This window comes from Electrona antarctica (genome assembly GCF_951216825.1).
Source record: "Electrona antarctica genome assembly, chromosome: 15".
In the NCBI taxonomy this organism is placed as follows: domain Eukaryota; kingdom Metazoa; phylum Chordata; class Actinopteri; order Myctophiformes; family Myctophidae; genus Electrona; species Electrona antarctica.
In genome coordinates, this window is record NC_136796.1 from 45978665 (window position 1) to 45993391 (window position 14727).

Here is a 14727-nt window from a genome sequence, read left to right on the forward strand (position 1 = left end):
CCCATTTCGACCTGAGGACGATTCTACAAATGTCTTCTAAATCCTGACAGTTTTCTCGAAAAACCCTATGTTTCTAATGTCAGTGCCTGGTTCTCAAACTATTTCATGTCAAGGACCCCAAGAATTATCTATAATTACAAATTTGCCGCCGACCCCCATCTGAAAATATGTTGTTCCAGGGACCCCCTCAGAAGCAAAGATTTGAGTTAAAAACGTTCGCTCTGAAAGAATATATTCAAAGATTCGCGCCACATTTTCAAGGTTTTTCAAAAATAGCAGATCTACAAGCTCGTAGCGCGGCACTCAGTGCCGTGCTATGAGCTTGTAGATCTGCTATTTTTCAATAGCTAAAATGCTCCACCCAGCAGCACCACCCATTGTAATGCCCTCTGGTAGAAGATATAGGGCAGTGGTTCCCAAAGTGGGGTCCGGGGACCCCCAGGGGTCCTTGAGGGAGTTCCAGGGGGTACCCAGCTAAATGATAGTTATAAGGAACCAAAATGACCAAACTCTGAGAGTGTACAAATGGAACCAAATGGACCCTATAACGGGTCCATTTGGTTCCATGTGTACACTCTCAGAGTTAAATTAACATTTATTTTTACAATCTAAATTGGGGGTCTCAGAGATAGAAATGCCATTAAATGGGGAGTCCGTAGCCTAATGCAGGTCCAATTAACGGGGGGTAATTGACATTAAACGGGTTGAGAATCACTGCTAGAGCCGTAAAAACTTCTCTTATGGGGGTCCCTAGCTGGCACATCTCTTCAAATGGGGGTCCGCAAGGCTAATTAGTGTCAATTTGGGGGTCCTTGACATGAAAAGTGTGGGAACCACTGGTGTATATAGGGGGTATATCCAAGTGTGGCTTAGATAGATTTAAAATCTCCTTTGTACCTTTGGGTCAATTAAACATGAGTTAAATGATGATTTGAAGGCTAGATGAATCTCACTATGTGTGCATTTGGGTAGTGTTGTGTTGTGTTGTCCCTCTCTTGTATTTCTATTGCAATGTATGTTATAAAGAGCGTCGCACTCCCGCCCCCTTTCATGACGACGCCAGGCCCAGGAAATAATTCCCAATGCATTTTCCCCATAGACATTTCAAAAAGTATTTATTTAAAGACCTTTTAAAGGGTAAGACCACTTTTGTTGAGGTTTGGGTTGTGTAGTTACCTTGCCATGATGTAACTCCAAATGTGGACAAGAAATAAAAAATAATTGCTCCAGTGATTAGAAATTGATAATTCGAAATATGCTCCTCATTGACTTACATTGTACACTAAAACGGCTCTCAAAGTCACTCTTTTAGTACGTAAACAAACACAAACAAAGTTGATTCAGACAATATAGAGCATCACCAAAACTCATGTGGTTTTATTTTTTCATAAAAATGTTAACTTCCTGTTGATTTTACTATTTGAAGAACTAGATCCGGATCCACGGATCCAGTCCGGGTTTTCTTCCTAATAAAATGGACAAATCAACAGGAAGTTAACGTTATTATGAAAAAATAAAACCACATGAGTTTTGGTGATGCTCTATATTGTCTGAATCAACTTTGTTTGTGTTTGTTTACGTACTAAAAGAGTGACTTTGAGAGCCGTTTTAGTGTACAATGTAAGTCAATGAGGAGCATATTTCGAATTATCAATTTCTAATCACTGGAGAAATTATTTTGTATTTCTTGTCCACATTTGGAGTTACATCATGGCAAGGTAACTACACAACCCAAACCTCAACAAAAGTGGTCTTACCCTTTAAGCGTCGTACGAAGCCAACTCGAGTCGTGACAAATCATGACAACAAACGCAATATTTTGGACCAAACGAATAAGAAAAACAACAAAAAAAATGTGTAACCTGCCGTTTTTTTCTTCTTTCTAATTATGTGTTCGGCCCAAAACATTGTGTTTATTCTATTGTCATGATTTGTCACAACTCGAGTTGGCTTTGTCCGCGGCGTAAACGTCTTTAAATAAATACTTTTTGAAAAGGCTATGAGGAAAATTAACGGGGAATTATTTTCCGGGTCTCTCGAGGCTGCGGGACTGCGACGCTCTATTGTATGTCAGTCACCGTCTCCACACCTTAGCGCAAAACGGTCTTACACCGTCTCCACACCTTAGCGCAAAACGGTCTTAAGCTGCGCACTTCTTAAGCTCTGCGCAGCTTAAATTCCGGGTTTTTAGACAGCTGGTGGATGGAAAAGAAGCTCCACCTCCGCGGACTTTTTGCGCGGAGGAGAGCGTTTCCGGGAATCTGGCCGTCGCGCAAAAAGTCCGCGGAGGTGGAGCTTCTTTTCCATCCACCAGCTGTCTAAAAACTCAGAATTGAAGCTGCGCGCAGCCGAGAACGTGCGCGGCTCTTTCCATAGTGTGGCAGCACCTTGTGAGGCAGCCAGCCTGCAGCAGGGTGGAAGCCCTGCATGGCGAAATATTGTTTTCCCTCGTGGGCAATAAAGTTGACCTTGACCTTGACCTTGACCCAGGAATGAGAAGATGGAGGGAGGACCGTCTTCGATGGATGGCCAGCATGAGGAACAAAACTAACAAACCCGATAGCATTTGTGTAGCATCCAATTGAAACCATGTGTTTTTCTATACGGTCGATAAACCAATTCCATATTTGCAAAGAATGGGTTTCAGTCCCAGCTCGCCTGTTAGATGTTAGGTTGGACAATAACATTTTGACTTGTCTGTCAGCTGGGCTGTAAAACGGTTAAAATCTTCAACAATAATACACTGTACGCACGCACGCATGCACGCGCACGCACATGCACGCACACACACAGCTATATCCTATAGGTGTGATAGTATCCTGTACTGTTGCCGCGTTTGTACAATTGTACAATTACTGTACTGTTTCTAGATATTGAAGAGGAAGGAAGGCTTATGATATATTCAACGTTTTGAATTGTTGTTTCGAAAACACAGATTTATATAGTAGGTGTATGATATTAACATTTTCAAGGCTTTTTTGCTTTTTTTTATCTTGATTTGTTTTATTTATTTATTGTTTGGGGGAGAGGTGTGTACTTTAATGCTTGATTATTCTTTTTATATTATTATTATTATTATTATCATCACTATTATTAGTATGTTCTAAGGTGTTGCAGTGCAGTTGATGTAGTGTTTTGAGTGGATTGGGGAGCCTCTATGTTTTTATGTTGTAAGTGTATTGTTGTGTGTGTTGACATGTATACTGTTTTGTCTATGTACTGTATTCATTGTGTTGTGGCCGAGGACCCCCTCTAAAACGAGATGATGCATCTCAAGGGGCTTTCCTTTAAATAAATGTCAATATTTCAATATATATATATATAATACCGAAACACTTAGTTTGTTGGTTTGCTAAGGAGCCTAATGTGAAACACATATTTCGTATATGGTTCAATGGAACATACCTTTATTTGTAGTTGTTACGTCCCCACCAAAGAGGTTCAGGTGTTATTTTGTACAAAAGTGCATTATTGGCTATTTCCCCTAATATAAGCCCTCAATGGGGGGTTGGGCTTTTGTGCTAATTCGCTAATTGAAAATGTACTTGAGTAAAAGTACAAAAGTATCGGTATCAAAATGTACTTAAAGTACTAAAAGTAAAAGTATTCATATTGCATAATGTCCCGTTTCAAGTTCAAAATGTGTAGAAAATCTATTGAAAATAGCTGATCTACAAGCTCTCAATGCGTCTTGTAGATCGGCAATTCTCAAATGGCCGAAATGTATAGGGTTGAAGTGGTTAGTGTATGTTTTCTAATCAAATTTCAAATCGCCAAAGTAACTAGTAACTAAAGTTTTCAAATAATTGTAGTGAAGTAAAAGTACAAATTTTGGCCCCGAGATGTAGTGGAGTAAAAGTACTGAAAATTGGAAATACTCAAGTAAAGTACAAATACCTCAAAATGGTACTTAAGTACAGTACTTAAGTAAAAGTACTTTCTCCACCACTGTTAACTTGTGTAGGATACTGTTGTATATTAGAATGGCATAAACAACACATAAACTATACTTTTCTAGTTCTGGAAAATGTTTCAGGATGTTAGTTGTAACACTAGATGGCAGCTTCTCCCTATCATTATAACTCAAACTAAATCCTCAACATAGTTTTGACGTTACTGTAATTTGTGACCAATAATATTAACGGATCACATGTCTGACCATCTCTTCACAGCAAAGATTATCTTCACTTAAAATGTCATTCAATTAAATTAGAAAAGTTCAAGGAATTTTTTGTTCTTGAGAAAAACGACGAGATTCAACTTCAAGCCAAATTCTTTTTTTTATTTTATTTATATAGCCTCATTTTTTAAACCCATTTTTCACCCTTGTGTCAATTATCTAATGTGACCCTGGGCTCTACACACCCTCCGCCAACCTAGTCCCCATATATGGGGGACATGGGGAGAGCAACGGACTTGAACTCATGCTTCCTTCATGCCTGAGTGTCCAAGTTGCTCCTTTTCACCTGACAGGGGGGAGTTTCCCTGGTTGGACGTAGTGCGTGGAGGGAACACGTTATTCCAACCAGTTCCTTTCCCCTCCATCAGGTGCCCCGGCTGGCCAGGGGGAGGCAGTTTAGAGACCAGGATTACTGCATGTTTTTTGTGAGGGTACCTACCCACGGGGAGAACATGCAAACTGCCAACCCCGCCTCGGGTATGAGCACTGATGACGCGGAGGAGGAAACACGCCGCCAGCACTCACAGCGCCCCGAGCGGGAATCGAACCCAGGACCTTCTAGCTGTGAGGCGACAGCACTACCAAGTGTGCCACCTTGTGTTGTGTTGTGTCTTGTGTTTTGATTGATTGATTGATTTTCATGTCCTGCACGCAATAATGTACCCAACTCTCATGGGTTTATAAGACACCATTTCACAATTACATTACAGCAGGTTTACATTACATAATTCATTACATTACAACCCAGATTTATACTAGAGTATGCTCTGTCTTCTTTCCCAAGCTTGACAAATAAAATCTGCCACAACAAAAGTCTCTTTGGCAAAACATTATCTCCATTTTTACATATAGTCATTTAAATCTAGGAAATCCCCACAGATAGAAGACATCTTATTAACCAAAACATCCCTTATGTCATCATATTTAGTGCAATAAAACAAAAAGTTCACAGAACAAGCAATATCTCTCTTCTTCATGTACCTGCACTTTCCAAATTCACTTTTTGTTTTGTTTAATCTCTCAACCTCAGATTTACAGTGTTCTTAGCTATAGCCCTCGAAGGAACATATCTTCAAAGTAGGTATGGGTTTCAGGTTGTGGAGGAGAGAAGGGGGCCCTGAGTCTTGTTGCGCTCACTTTTCTCACACACGAGGGACATCCTACGGGCAATGCGGCCGAGTTCTATAGACATCACTCTCTTTTCCCCCGCGTGCATTGTTCCGTGTGTGCTCCGCAGCGGTGTGGAGTCCCATGGGAGAACACTGGACCCTACGCTCATAGGCACAACTAATAAGTATGGTCCCTGTCACGGTGCCTGTCAATAGAGTCCATAACTCAACCCCCTTTTCCTCTAGGTTCCATAACATTCCATTATCTCTCTCTGCAGCTCTCCACTCACCGATATGTCATCCTCCTCACTCTGGGGCTGCAGGAGGAGACGCATGAAAGGGTCGATCTCAAATTTCCGGTTTCAGAGATGTAAAAATTAGCAAATGCTGCCGTCGTCGGATCAAATGACTTTGATAGTCGTCTTTCAAGGGGCCTCCGGGTTCATCTCCTATCCTGCGTTGTCCAGGGCCGCGCTGCGATGTGACAAACACAGCTTTTTGGGGTAATTGGAGATCATTTTGACAGCAAGGCTTTTGAGGGGAAAGAGAGAGAGAGAGAGAGAGAGAGAGAGAGAAGGGGAAAAAAATATCCTTTTAACAATAATGGCATGAGCTGGACAGTTTTTGGAGTGGATTTATTTTCACTGGTATCAAAGGGCAGGCATAGCCAAGGAGAGTTAGGCTAAATTCATTGTCAGGGCCCTGGGAATGGGATGTAACGGGACACCTTGCTTCTTAGGGGCACTAGTTTCGGCAGGATGAAGGGGGGAGAGGAGCCTTTGTCTTGCTACTGTATATAATTTGGATAATACATACACATACATCACATTGGTGAGCTCATTCAAGATAGATGATGAGACTCAGAATAACAACATATAATATATTCAAACCAAACGTTACCCATTTAAACCTGAGAACGATTCTACACATACCTTCTAAATCCTGACAGTTTTCTGAAAAACCTCATGTTTCTATGTCAGTGTTTCTCAAACATTTTCATGTCAAGGACCCCCAAAAATATATGTAATTGGCCGCTGACCCCCATCTGAAAATATGTTGTTCCAGGGACCCCCCCAGAAGCAAGGATTTGAGTTAAAAACGTTCACTCTGAAAGAATATATTCAAACATTTGGGCCACATTTTCACGATTTTTCCAAAAAACAAAATAGTACAACATAATGCTTAAACACCAAAAGGGGTTCCCGCCCAAAATGGGTTAAAAACCCTAATTATGTGAATATTGTTGATTCATCTGCCCTGCTAATTCCAATGGATGTGTACAACTTACTGTATTCAAATCTTTCCATCTATTAACCTTTTTTTAGTTAATGTTTGTTATGGGCTATTTTGGGTTTGTGATATTATACATGTTCATGTCAATCACACACATGGGCAGATCGAGTGAATAAAAGTAGGTTACACTTTTCTTTAAAAAAGCCTCCCACCCCCCCCCAAACCATTCCGTTTACCTCCTCTGACTCCACCTTGGGTCTATTGTGTTCCACGAAGCCTTGGCTTCAATTGATCTATTCAATGTCCTGGATGTGGGCATTTATTTAGGGAAGAATACATCAGACGTGGGTCATTTATTTAGGGAAGAATACATCACACTGCTGTGCAAATACGCCTTTGACTTCACCTGTTTGGGGACTTCACCTGTTCTGTGCACAGGTGTACTGACGTGCACACATAGACATCAAAGGGGGCTTCAGGCCCCTGCCACCCACCCACCCACCCACCCCCTTTTCCCCCTCACTGTATATGTTTCTTTTCCCTTTTTACCTCCTTTATGATGAATTCCTGTCTATTTGTATACGTCTCTAAAATGTTTTGATGAATTGAACAAGGTGGACCCTCTTGTAAACAAGTGTAGTGCTTTATTGGGTCGTCCACTCACAGTTAACAGTCTTTGTATTGAGTTGTGCTTGAAATGTACTGTAATTCTGCAAACTGTTAATAAATATTTAAATCAATCAATCAATCAATCCCTTTTACCCGTCTGTAAAACAACTGCCCTTTCCAGACCACAAATGCAGCATTTACTATTTGGTTCCATGACATGCCGGAAGGCAGCATTCAGTAAAATTGCTTTTTTCCCCCTGAAGTCTCCTGAACTTGAACGCAGCATTTTGAACAAATTTGTTTAGAAATCCATGTCGTTACACACCGCATCTCCACTATAGCTAAAGAGTGCTGGGTTGCGCTGGGTTGCGCTGGGTTGCGCCCCGAAAATAGCCGATCTACAAGCTCTCAACGCGTCGCAGCGCGACGCGTTGTGAGCTTGTAGATCTGCTATTTTTGTCCAAAAGTGCCCTTTTAACGGGATTTCAGCCCCTGCCCCTCTAACACTCTCTGCACTCCCTGCACAGGTGCATGTGGATCAACGCTGCATAGCGTTAGATAAGAGGTCAGTCCCTGAAAACTGTAAAAATCTTCCAAAACCATTAAAACTTACTGCACAATATATTTGGTTAAATCCCAATCTTTACCTCAGTATAGTCAGATAGATGGATAAAATTAATGGATATTCGGATGGATGCTTTATTTGTCCTTGCGGAAAATAAATAAAAATGTCCTTAATATAATGTAGGCTATAGCACAATGTTGACAACAAACATCAAACATGCAAATAAACAAATAAAGGCTTATAATAAAGGAATAAATAGTCCAGGTTTGACAACGTCATCATCAAATTAGTCCCATAGGCTAATCAGATTTTTTTATATAGTTTTATTATCATTATTATGATTAAAATGTGTCTGGTCTTGTCTTTACCTTTGTTATAGCTTGTATACGTTTTAAGTTAGGCCTATGTCTTAATTGTCTTATAATTGTGTTGTTTTAAAACGAATATACAAATAGATTCATTCACAAATAGATTCATCTTTATACGTGTGCGCGCGCGTGTGTGCGTGTGTGATGTGTGTGCGTGCGTGTTGAGTGCCCCCGGGGGTCAGTCAGGGTGCACGTGTTGCACTGCAGTAGTTGTGGTTGTGGTGGGCGTATACCTATATGCGTAAAAAAAGAAAACCCGCCTTGTTCCATTCATAAGCTCATGCACCGTTGTGAAAGAAAGCTGTGGGTGTATATTGTATAGTATATATATAGATATGTATAGCTGGCTGTCTGACTCTGAACTACAAGAAAGGCAATGAAGTTAAAGTATAGGAGCCTATACAAGTAGTAGCCTAGGCTCTACCCTGCGCAGCACGCACATTCCTTCCCGTCCCGCGCACACACATACACATACACACACACACACACACACACACACACACACACGCACAGCACAGCACAGCACAGCACAAGCACAGCAGCGATGCTCCTTTGGACGAGCGGACACCTGTTGGGGTTTCTCTGCATGTTGATGATGAGGACGCCGGGCGTCCACCACCACGCTGTCAAGAACGACGCCACAGAGTCGCTGGACGCTCCGGTGATCGACACGGTGCAGGACGGCGACGTGCCCAACAACCAGTCCGTGAACCGGGCACGGAACGGCGGCAGGCAGCGGTCCAGCGATGACGCTCCGCGTAAAGGTGAGTTTAATTAAAAACTGGATCAACGCGTCTATATAGAACGATATATTGGGATTTGGAAATGTTTTTTTTGTTTGTTTTTTGACGCCACATGGACGCATCTAACTGATTGATTGATTGATTGATTGATTGATTTAAGTATTTATTAACAGTTTGCAGAATCACAGTATACATTTCAAGCACAACTCAATACAAAAACTGTTAACTGTGAGTGGACGACACCATAAAGCACTACACTTGTTTACAAGAGGGTCCACCTTGTTCAATTCATCATAACATTTAGAGACTATAGCCAAAAAAACATCATCATAAAGGAAAACTGTTACTGTATAGCTCATTGAGCTGTGGGATAGTAGCCTATATTAGCTAAATAGGCTTACTGAACTATTGTGTGGAAAATAGTCAGCTCTTCTAAAATGCTTTGCATTTATTTATGCAATACTGCGTTTACATGCTTACATACATTATACATACTGTATACTTGTTTTTGACACTAAATTAATTCTCTTTTAGAGCTAATGTCAATATTCAACAGTGCTCAAATTAAGAGCTATAAGCACTTAAACCCTTATAGATTCCAAAGGGTTCTGTACCAGAGCCCCTTGGATTCCCAATGATCAGGGACATCAAAGGGGGCTTCAGCCCCTGCACCCTTTTACCCGTCTGTAAAACAACTGCCCTCTCCAGACCACGCATGCATAGCGTTTACTACATGGTGAAAGAAATGCAAATGTTCTCCTCTCCTTTCCATGCCATACCGGAGGGCAGCATTCAGGAGAATTGCTTTTTTCCCCGAAGTCTCCTGAACTTGAACGCAGCATTTTGTGTTGAACTAATTTGTTTCGAAATCCATGTCGTTACACACCGCATCTCCAGTATAGCTAAAGAGTGCTGGGTTGAGCCTCGGAAATAGCTGATCTACAAGTAGATCAGCTATTTTTGTCCAAAAGTGCCCTCTTACGGGATTTCAGCCCCTGCCAATGATTCTACTATAGTGGCTCCTGTTTCATCTCTACAACTACAACAATACATGTCTTTGCTGAAAATAGGCGATCTAAAAGCTCACAACGAGTCACAATGCAAAGCGGTGTGAGCTTGTGGATCTGCTTTTTATTCGCTGAACCTATAATTCGCCTCAGAATAGAATAGGGACGCTATCATTTCTATATGGGTTCGAGCAGGGCTTATCCTTTCATCTCCATTCCAATTCCTAATCACACATTTCATATTTTTAGATAATTATCATGCAATGCATCCAAAGTACCAAATTAAATCCTCGTATGGCTCCATTTTGTTACACAAATTAATTAACATTAGGCTACATTACACTGTATATGTTTTCGTTTCCCTTTTTACCTCCTTTATGATGATGATTTCCTGTTCTTTGGCTATATAGAAGTGTATATTTGTACGTCTCTAAATGTTACGATGAATTGAACAAGGTGGACCCTCTTGTAAACAAGTGTAATGCTTTATTGGGTCGTCCACTCACAGTTGACAGTTTTTGTATTGAGTTGTGCTTGAAATGTACTGTAGTTCTGCAAACCGTTAATAAATACTTCAATCAATCAATCAATCAATCAATCAATCAATCAATCAATCAATCAATCAATCAATCTCCAAATTCCACGTATGAATTGTATGTTCCTCTTCCCTCCTCTGTCCAGGTGGACTGACTCAGAGTCAGGTCGGCTGTCGAGAGCTGAGGTCCACCAAGTACATCTCGGACGGCCAGTGCACCAGCATCAACCCCATCAAGGAGCTGGTGTGCGCCGGGGAGTGCCTGCCCGCCCACCTGCTCCCCAACTGGATCGGTACCACTAACGGAGCTTACAGCGCGCCGGCGGGGGGGAAATACTGGAGCGCGCGGGACGCCCAGGAGTGGCGCTGCGTCATCGACCGCACGCGCACGCAGCGCATCCGGCTGCAGTGCCAGGACGGCAGCTCCAGGACCTACAAGATCACCGTGGTGACCTCGTGCAAGTGCAAACGCTACTCCAGGCAGCAGAACGACTCTTCGGGGCACAAGACCGAGGGAGGAGGAGGAGGAGGAGGAGGTGGAGGAGGGCACGGCAGCAAAGACCAAAGCCGCTCCTCCAAACGGAGGAATAAGGAGCAGAGGAAAGCCGGACTCCCTGAAGACTGGGCTGAGGAACAGTCTTAAGAAGAAGTATAAAGCCCTATAGCTATCTCCTGTTGCCAGGGCAGGGACTCCTGAGCTGGTTTTCTATCCTACCTACCGCAATGATTAATAGTTAATTGCATTAAATCGGGGACATGAGATGAATGTTGTCCTCATTCTATAGCTGTTGAATCAGGGACATAAAGGTGAATGTGTCCATACTCCATATCATTCACGAGGTGAACATAACCTAGCCTGGTAGGGTGGAAAACCACCTGTACATAACATGGGCCCACAGCAATGCAATTGCCAGTTGCGCACACACTAGACTCGCGTATAGCCAGACAACTATTCCACAATCTCCGAATGCTATATAGAGTCTGGAACTACACATCCCGAAATCCGAGTAAGGAAGCTGCCATTTCCGTTCACGAAAATATATTTTAAAATATCTTTTAGAGCTTTTTTTTCTTCTTTTTTCTGCTAAGAAACAAGCTATACCTGTATATGTTTAGATGATTTCTATTTATATTAGGATGAATTTGCGCGAGTGTAAAGACGAAACGGAAGTGGCGAGGAGGCTTCACTTCCGCTTCATAGTTTACTCATGACAGCTCTTCCGTTGCTCCAGACTGTATGATGGAAGCATTTGGAAACTGCGAGAGGCAACAGTCTGGTAACGAGACTTATACGCACACACATACAACCTATTTTCTACACAGTAAAATCCATTTAACTCCGAAGAGTGTACAAATGTCGCTCTTTAGAATTAATGAACAATGAGATTTTTACTATTTTACAATATTTTTTTCCCCGTATTATACAGAGGAATATGCTGCAGTGATTTCGCAGAGCAGCTGGTTTTGCCATAATTGTGAGGACTTGTTGATGCTGAATGAGATGTTAAAAAAATGGGCAGACAAGCAGCACAAGAAACAACATATATATTTATGCAAAAATGTATATGCAATCTGCTATGCCAGTGGTTTTCAACCAGTGGTCCGGGGACCACCAGTGGTCCTTGAGGGGGGTTAAAGGTGGTCCCCAGTGAAATGGAGAGTCTGTGACCAAATGGACCCTTTAGAAGTTCTTTAACTTTTGAGAGTGTAAAATGACATTTGCTTTCATTTTACACTCTCAAGAGTTACATTATTGTTAATACATCTGCATTACTTAATTTACAAGAAAGTCTACATAATTGGAGAGTGGAATTGTGGACAAAATCCTATCCAACGATAACATTTGTGACCAGATTTGACTGAGAGACTGCCATCGCGCAAATTCCAGCTTTTCACCATGAGTTTATAGCACAGGCAGACTCTTCACATACTAGAGCATGTCTGAAATAAGTGTCCGAGCTTAAATCGACATGTAAATATGAAATAAATGCTTAAACAGGTGTAATGTTAGAGACCACAGAAGTGAACCTTTCAAGCCTGCCAAGACATTGCTCTATAAGCCATATCTCCAAAACTGGTGGGTCAAACTGAACAACCAATAATGTCAATTTGAAGCTATGATTCCCTGCTTTCATATGACATGAAAAAAACGAAAATTCAAAAAAAATCAATGGCAGTCCCTCAGTCAAATTTAGTCACATTTGTTAGTTCTGGGCCAGCTACGGTACGGTCTAAATATCATCAAATGGTGGTTCCGTGGCTCAAATGCTGAAAAGAATAATGGGACCTTGATATGAACACGGTTGAACTGGAACTACATATTTTGAGATGGAGGTCCGTGGCCCAATAGAGATAATTCTGGGGGTCCTTGACATGAAAAAGGTTGAGCACCACTGACATAGAAACAGGTTTTTCAGAAAAATGTAGAAGCCTTTTTTTTAATCGACATCAGTCGATACAACCTGCTATGACATTCAAGAGGGCAGTATTATGCATGCCTTAAGTACCAGGTCTTATGACTTAACTTAAGACCTGGAGGCGTGATCAATGCCATTTGGCTATTCTGAGTGGCCAAACAGCATTGACCACGCCTCCAGGTCTTAAGTTAAGTAATAAGACCTGGTACTTAAGACACGCATAATACTGCCCTCAGACTCCAGTCAGCGGTAACATTATCGTCCTGCAAATGTAAAGTCAGAGACCCGGGAGTTGTTTATAATGTGTGTTTTCCTTTTCTTTTCTTTCTTTCTTTTATTCTTTTTTTTAAAGTTTCCATATTGTATAAAAAAAAACATAGGTTCATATATTGTAGTGTGATGATGTAATGTGCTGTATATGAAATTATTTGTTGTGGGGTTACATTTTTCTAAGTGAGTTCTAAAGGATTGTATAACAATGTAATTTATTATTTTGTCTTTTTTTATTTTATACAAGGATCATTTCTATACCTTATGTTCTAGATAAGATAGCCACTGTGTCAATCCTTGGGGAAACAATAAAAAGTGAACTGGATCAAAACATGTTTACGTGGTGTTTTCTCCTTTTTTTTGGTGCAATAATGAATTGCATTTTTTGCCGCTTTTCCAAGCGCTCAAAGTGTGCTTTACAGCGGTTCATTCATTCATATATTGGGAGGTGAATCTTTACAATGGTTCATTCATTCATTCATACATTGGGAGGTGAAGCGGCGAACAGTCGACGCCAGCGTCCACACTTCCCACATTCACACACCGACGGTGACGAGCTCACACCGACCGACTCATTGGAGGCGACGTAGGGTTCAGTGTCTTGCCCATGAGGACACTTGGACATGTAGGACAGGAGGAGGAGGAGGAGCCGGGATTCGAACCGCCGACCCCCAGGGATCATTGGACGACCTGCTCTACCTCCTGAGCCACAGCCGATGCGATGTTGACTTGCTTGCAGCACAATGCAAGCAGACAGCTACAGACACAGAGCAAACAGGAAGCCGCGTAACAACAGAGGCATTAGTCAATGATGAAACGCTTTCATCAGACACCCTACTCGCTTTTATTGTGAAGGGATACCCTTACCTTGGGGCTAATAATGGGGCTTGTTCCAGCAGCGGCAACATGTTAAGATGCCTTTTATTGTATCGCATAATCCTTTCATTTTCTCTTTCACAGTGAAAGCTTGTGGACCAACTAAGCCACGCAGTGAATGGAGCAGCCCCCCCGTGCAAAATGTCAACAGGATGTTTTAACCGAGGCTAGGATCAAACTGCTGCATTGAGTGGATTGATGTCTCTTTGTGCAATAATGCCGTTGTGTGTATAGCTTCAGTGCAGTGTTGATTTTGGCGGCACATTTAGATTTTCATAGTTTTAGTCTTTTGAATAGTTTTCATTTAGTTTTAGTCACATTTTAGTCAGCTGGAATGTTTTAGTGTTTGTCTAGTTTTAGTCGACTAAATAAGGCATAAGATTTTAGTCGATTCATTCTACAGTTGATTTAGTCGGCGAAAATGTATTTTGGCGGACCTCGATGCCGTCGTCAATCGTAATGGCTCATTTTACACTTGCTGAAAATAGCTGATCAAAAAACAAGCTCATACAAAACGTTGTGAGCTTGTAGATCGGCTATTTTCAGCAAGTGTAAAATGACTTATACTGGATCTCTTGTCCACTAGTCCCTTCACATTTTAGTCTAGCTTTTATTTCTTGGCGAAATTGTCAGTATTTTTAGTCCTAGTTTTAGTCATCATAGCTTTGTTTTCATTTAGTTTCCATTTAGTTTTCGTCAGTGAAAAAAGGTAGTCGACGAACATATTCCGTCTTAGTTTTAGTCGACGAAAACAAGCGGCCGCTCTATCTCCAGAGTTGTGTTTTTACTGCCTATAGGAAGCTGAACCTGATGGA

At 41.5% G+C, this 14727-nt stretch overlaps 1 protein-coding gene across 1 annotated transcript; it reads left to right on the top strand.

The window, feature by feature from the left end:
- Positions 1–8659: 8659 nt before the first annotated feature.
- On the top strand, positions 8660–10992 carry sostdc1b (sclerostin domain containing 1b; the record flags this gene model as incomplete). The annotated part of the gene is made up of 2 exons (XM_079522932.1): positions 8660–8828; positions 10496–10992. 2 exons carry the CDS (start codon positions 8660–8662, stop codon positions 10990–10992), a joined length of 666 nt encoding a protein of 221 aa, XP_079379058.1.
- Between the last annotated feature and the right edge of the window lie 3735 nt (positions 10993–14727).